Genomic DNA, 6,966 nt, shown 5'->3' on the forward strand with positions numbered 1-6,966 from the left:
TTAAGATCTTGGCTCTTTAAGAAACTTATCCAGGAAACTCTTTTACTTTATTCATTGCGAATTTAGCAATATCAATCAAAATCAACTGAGAACCATTTTACATGTTACATAGCTGTAAGTACCAGCTGCACTTAAAATGTTTGACCCAATCATTGTTGAGATTGAAATTTTTATGCTTCCGGTTCTCTAAACAGTTTCATAGTTCAAAGGCCTCAATTCTAACACAAATAATCAAATCAAAGCCCCAAGCTCTATTTTAAGCTGATAAAGTCAAATCAAAATCAACTGAGAACCATTTTACATGTTACATAGCTGTAAGTACCAGCTGCACTTAAAATGTTTGACCCAATCATTGTTGAGATTGAAATTTTTATGCTTCCGGTTCTCTAAACAGTTTCATAGTTCAAAGGCCTCAATTCTAACACAAATAATCAAATCAAAGCCCCAAGCTCTATTTTAAGCTGATAAAGTCAAAAGTCATTCCATGGCAATTACAAGTCTTCTAATTAGCCCCAAAACGATGAATTATAATGGACCCTGAAGCAGAATTCTTATCCTTTGATAGATTATTAAAGATCAAAGGCAAAGGGCCCTATAAACCAATGAGCCTTCTCCCCAAAAGCATTCCGGAAATAATGCTGACATATGACTGTTGGTCATCAATGCAACTACCTTGTCAAACATTTGTCAAAAGTGTCCTGAAAGCCTATTTATTAGCTATTTTATAGATATAAAGACAGTTTCCTCTCACGTCATTCTTCTTTTTCCTTATAGCCTTTCTTCAAATCACACTAGGCCCGAACCCACAACTAGAGGTCTGGCCTGGCCTTCAGTCCTGGCCTTGCACCATGGTGCCCCAGAAAGGTTATGTGGAGCCCATAGGGAAGCTGACAGCTAACAAGTTCAGGTGTGCCCTGGCTGCCACCTGCCAAAGGAGGAAGCTAAATAAGAAAGCCCAAATGCTCCCTCCTTTGGTGCCGGTGACAGTTCAAATCATGAGACAGAACCCTCACCCCAGCCCCACTCCCAGCAACCACAGAAATCCCAAGCCAGCCTCCTTTCCTCGTTCTTTCCAGCCATTTCAGACCTTGCTGGGAAGCCACGTGAGGGGCACAAGAGGGCAGGTTTAAAAGCTGTCAGCAGTCAGTCATCAAAACATGGATTCAGACTTGTTATTACAACAGGAAGACATTCAGCCCAGTAAACTACAGCTACACACAGCATTGATACATCAGGGATAAAATGGTAGCACACCGAATATATACAGACTTTGAAAACAAAGGGCAGTAACCCAATATAAAAATGGGTAGAGCTAAGAGAGTTCACAAAAATAGATGCAAATGACTCTTAATTATATAAAAAGTTTTGACCTTGTTCATAAAAGATCTATAAATTAAAACCACACAAGATATGATTTCTTGCCTATCAGATGGGGGAAAATAAAAGTTAACATGTTTTGCTAACAAGACTGGGGAAATAGGCTTCTCATACAATGCTGGTGGGATGACAAAATGGCACAATGCCAGTGAAGAGGTGTTTTGCAGTATCTCACAAAATCACTTTATCCAAAGATACATTGACAAAAATATAAAAAGGCATGCAAAAGGCTATTCACAACAAATATTTGTAACAGCAAAAGACTAGAAATAATCCTAATAGAGGACAGGCTGAATAAATGTTTGCACATTCACACGATCCAGTAGTACACAGCTATAAAAGGGAAGGGGAAATATCTCTACATGCAACTATGGCATAATCACCATGACATACTATTAAGTGAAAAAAGCAAGGTGAAGAAAAGTATAAATAGTATGCTACCATTTTTCCAAGATAGAGATAAGAATACACACACAAATATACAGAGATATGCATACGTGTACTTGCTTTTATTTTTAAAAACACACAGATAAATCATAAAAAAGGTGGAAGGACAGGAGGGAACAAGGTACAGAGGATAGAGATAAAAGTCAGACTTCTTTGTAGATTGTTTTATAGATGTGACTTTAGAATCACGTGAATATTTTAGATAACTATAAAATTAAAGTTTAAAAACACAATCCCTAAAAATTGAAATCAAATAAAACTGAAAACAAAGTTGAAGAATTCCCACTTCCCGATTTCAAAACTTCCTACAATAATCAAGACACTGTGCACGGGCATTAGGCTAAACATATAGATCAGTGAAATAGAATTAACATCCAGAAATAAACCCTCACATTTACATCAACTGAATTTTGACAGGAATGCTAAAACAATTAAATGGGGGGGGGGGGCGGGAAACAGCTTTTTTCAAAAAATGGTTTTGGGACAATGGGACATTCACATGCAAAAGAATAAATCTGAACCTCTGCCTCATACCATACAAAAATTAACTCAAATGGATCAACAACTTAAATGTAAGAGATAACAATGTAATATAGATTCCTTCTTAGAGGAAAATATAGAGGTAAATTTCATGCCCTCAAATTAGGCAATGATATTTTACTTTAATGACACCGAAAGCACAAATAAGAAAAATTAGATAAACTAGACATCAGTTTATTAAAATTAAAAACTTTTTGCTTCAAAAGACACAAAGAAATAAAAAGACACAGACTGGGAAAAAATATTTGCAAATCATATTTCTGATAAGGAACTTGTATCTAGAATACATAAAGAACTCTCACCTCCCAATAAGAAAAAATGGCAAAGGATTTGAACAGACATTTCTCCAAAGAATATATACAATGGACAATAAGAACATGAAAAGATGCTCAATATCATTATTCATCTAGGAAATGCAAATCAAAACCACAAAGAGATACCACCTCACACCCAGAAGAATGGTTATAATCAAAAGACAATCTATAATAACAAGTGTTGGCAGGGATGTGGAGTGTCTGGAACCCTCATACAATGCTGGTGGCAATGTAAAATGATGCAACCACTTTGGAAAAATGTCTGATTGGTCCTCAAATGGTTAAACATAGAGATACCATATGATCCCGCAATTCCACTCCTAGGTATATACCCAAGAGAAATAAAAACATACATCTGCACAAAAACTTATACACAAACGTTCATAGCAGCATTATTCTTAATAGCCAAAAAGAGGAAAAAACCTAAATGCCTATCAACTGATGAATAGATAAATGTGGCACATCCACAGAAGGAATATTAATCAGTCATAAAAAAGAATAAAGTTAGTACAACATCAAGAATAAAGCAAATCTATAGAGAAAAAAAGCAGTTTAGTGGCTACCTGAGGCTGGGAGGTGGGAGAGCAAGAATGGGGAATAATTGCTAATAAGTAGGTAGTTTATTGGGGGAGGGCTAATGAAAGTGTTCTAAATTTATATTGTAAATATACTTTACGAATATACTAAAACTGTTGAACTGTACGCTTTAAACAGGTAAATTTTATAGTATATGAATATCTAAATAAAGATGTTTTTTAAAGAGAGACATCATCTAATTGCAGTATATGAACCCCTACTGACCTTGAACTTTTTTAAAAAGGCATTTGTGAGACAATCACAGAAATCTGAACAATGGAGATTTAATAATACTAAGGAATTTTTTTAACACGTGCCAATGAATTGTGGTTATGTCTTTAAAAGAGGCTTTATCTTTACAGGTACATCCTGAAATATTTTCAAATGAAATGATCTGGTCATTGCTTCAAAATCATCTGGGCTGAGAGAGGATATAGGAAAAACGAAATCGTTGGGGCTATGTGATGGGTACGTAGGAGTTTGTTATATTAGCCACTCTAGCTATATCTATATTTGAAATGCTGCAAAATAAAACAGCTAAAAGAAAGTAAAAACATTCCTAACAGCTACCTATTTGTATTTGTCTAATCATTTGCATACATTCTGAAGAAACTCATTTAAGCAGTGGTAAGGTTAGCAAGTAGTCAGTACAATCTGTGTTTCTGCCCATTTTTTAAATCATGTTGTCAACATCAATTTGTTGTATCTACAATATTCTGCCTTCAATAAATCCATTACCACCAATCAGAAAATGACATCTGCAATTATACAAATATATTTCAATTACACACCTTATTTCACAAAAGAAAATTAGTCTTAGTCCTCACTTCAATGTCAGGTTACAATTATCAAGGACATACTGTTATTCTTCAAAATCGAAATATAAAAAGAAAGTTTTATGAATTTTTCTTCCGGATTCTACTATTTCACTCTGTTTAGTCTTTGGCCCAGTAAAACGTAGGCACACAGGAATTAAATCAACTCCTCTCAGCTTGAATTTTACATGAGAATGCAACAAGAATACATATTTCTGAAGACAACTCAGAAGAACTGACATGTGGGCATAAAAATGCTGGCCAATTTTCCTCCCATATTTTAATTTCTCTCGGAAAAAAACAGAGGACAAAGTCTTGAGCCAAAGAAAGCGAGCAAGAATTTGAATTTCTAAGGTGTATATAACATAAGGAGACTGTGACACTAACTCTAGAAGGCTATACTACATCCTTGCTCTAACTAATATAATGAGTAAGCAATTAAAGATGTTGCCTTGGTGCCACACTCTATCATTTTAAGAACTGCTCCAGCTAATAAAGCACAAGGTCTGGACCAGGTTCCCCCAAAATCCCTTTGTAACTCCTCTGAAAAATGAAACATAATTTTCCAAATGTCATTGCCAAGTGTTTTTCTGCATGGTTTATAGTTGATAAGAAAATCGATCTTAGAGGAAAACAAATTGAAGTCACAGAACGTGGTCGTACTCATTTTGTGTGAACTATTTCTCAAGATGTGCATTGTTATTTACGAGAGACAGTGATCTGGGAGCCACGCTCTTACGTGTCAGACTTCATTACCTGAAATGAAGGAACTCGGGTCGGGCTGAAGGGATCGAAACTGGTTGACATAGTACTCGCGCTGCTCTTCTGTTATCCTCCAGGGTTCATCTGGGTAATTACTGTTGTTATCCTGTGGTTCTCTCTCCACTGAAAAAGACTTTGAAAATAAACAAGCAAATGTTCAGAGAGCCTCTCGTTAGTGAGATAAAGTAGAAATATTAATCGCTAATTAAAGTTATCATGCATTATATTTATTTTTTCCTCAAGCGGAATAAATTTATACATCTCAAAACTAGAATGTAAACCTCTGAAGGGCAGACATGCTTTATACATTGTTGGTATTCCCCAAAGTTGTTAAGAGGACTGAGCAGGAAATACTGAACACTCAGTGAGTGACAAAAGTTTTTCCAATGTAATGGAGAAAGGATAAAAAAAAAAATAATCACTCTTATCTTCAACTATTCACATTTTAATACTTTCAGATGAGCTGAGTAGATATTAAAATAATCTCTAGATTCTTTTTAAACCATAAGAAAAGAAAACTAGAAAAGCTATAACCACATCGTGTTTTTCTCTGAAGCATTCACATTGTATAAATCTCAAAATCAAAAGTTCCGATTCAAATCCCACCTCCCCAGGTCCTACTTGAGTGGCAAGTCGGAATCACTAAACCTCTCATCCCGCATTTGTGAAATGGAGTTAATACTTGATAACAGAGATGGATGGAGAGAGCAGCTGTCATGGTACCACAAACAAGGTAACTGGGGTGCATCACAGGTGCCACTAGGGGGCGTGCAAGCCAAAGTCCCGGCTTTAAGGATGCAGAGAACCAGGGAAATGGTGCAGGAGGAAACACAGCTGGCCCAGGCAGTGGGGAAAGCAGCAAAAATGGCGATTCCGGGCTTTGCTATCCCTCCCATCTACACTAAGGCGAAGGTGCTACTGGAAAGGGCCACCTTCATGGAATCAGGATATGAACAGAGGAGGGTGAGCCTCCAGGACAAAAGGACACTAGGAAAGAAAGGGAGAGGCGTTACTGCTCATAAGCCATCTTCTCAACACACTATCAAGGAATTAATCACTACGAGGGCATTCTACTCACCGTCCCCAGAAAAGACAGCAGACCATCTCCGCCCTCTTCCCCCAACACACACACCCCGTTCCAGGAAGTCATTCTTCCCAGAACACGTGGCTCTCCTCTGCTGACGCTCAGAGAAGAAATGAGACCATAAAATTTTGAGCTGTGATCTAACCTCGATGTCATCTTCAAAATTTTCATACTGTGTGTGATACACAGCACGTATCATTATCCTTTTCTCAGATGAGGAAACCAAGACTCAGAGAACTTAAAGGATGTGCCCCGTACCCTTCGGTGAACCTCTGCAGTCAACAAATAATTGTCCTCTTTTTTTTTCATCTGTTGTTCAAAGTCAAGCTCTTGCATATGTTTTTTTTTTAATCTAGTTGCATCCATCTGAATTGTTTTCAGAAAACCCCTATTCACTGTGGTAAGAAACAACCTAAAGCATGGAAGATCTAGCGTCAGTCTGCGTACCCGATGGACCACACAACTTTCCAAAACACTACCACCAAATTCCAGAGCCAAAGTCAAATGCTCCAGTGGCACTTTCTAAACAAACCCAGATGTCTGAGTGGGTTCCGGGGGGAGAACCGAGGGTGGAGGCCATCAGCGTGCGCTGGACTGGCTTCCTGGCCAGACAATAATGTTTAGAGCTCACGAGAGCACTGCCCTCCAGGTGAGCACTGACAGAAACAGCTGGAGGAAAATAACCTAAAAGGCTGGGCTTAGACAGGAGACATAAGAACAGATGTTCATGGGTGAACAATTAAGCAGGCAGAGACGGTTCATGAAGCCGGCGGGACACAGATGGAAAGCTCTGCCCCACTGCTGCCTGAGAATGAAGGCCACATCGTGCTGGGTATTGGCTGCTGTGTTTCCCGGTTCTGACATGGAAGCTACTAGTCCCCTAGAGTCCACTCATTCCTTCTCAGAACTGAAGCTGTCATGTCCAGTCTCTGTTGTTAATGTCAGCCCATGTTTCTTCTTTCTCCAATCCCAGGACCATCTGTTCGCTCTATTTCCTCTCCCACATAACCTCACTCCTGCGTGTTGTCAGGTCTCAATGCTATTCTGACAG

General features: G+C 38.1%; 1 protein-coding gene across 1 annotated transcript in view; it reads right to left on the reverse strand.

Moving 5' to 3' along the window:
* The window catches only part of REPS2 (RALBP1 associated Eps domain containing 2), a 133,669-nt gene that overhangs the window by 93,549 nt on the left and 33,154 nt on the right, over positions 1-6,966 (reverse strand). Inside the window, exon 6 of the mRNA XM_025046608.1 lies at positions 4,826-4,964. Coding sequence (XP_024902376.1) covers positions 4,826-4,964 — 139 coding nt within the window. The remainder of the gene's footprint in view (positions 1-4,825; positions 4,965-6,966) is intronic.

The sequence above is a fragment of the Pteropus alecto genome, unplaced genomic scaffold (assembly GCF_000325575.1).
Source record: "Pteropus alecto unplaced genomic scaffold, ASM32557v1 scaffold23, whole genome shotgun sequence".
Classification (NCBI taxonomy): domain Eukaryota; kingdom Metazoa; phylum Chordata; class Mammalia; order Chiroptera; family Pteropodidae; genus Pteropus; species Pteropus alecto.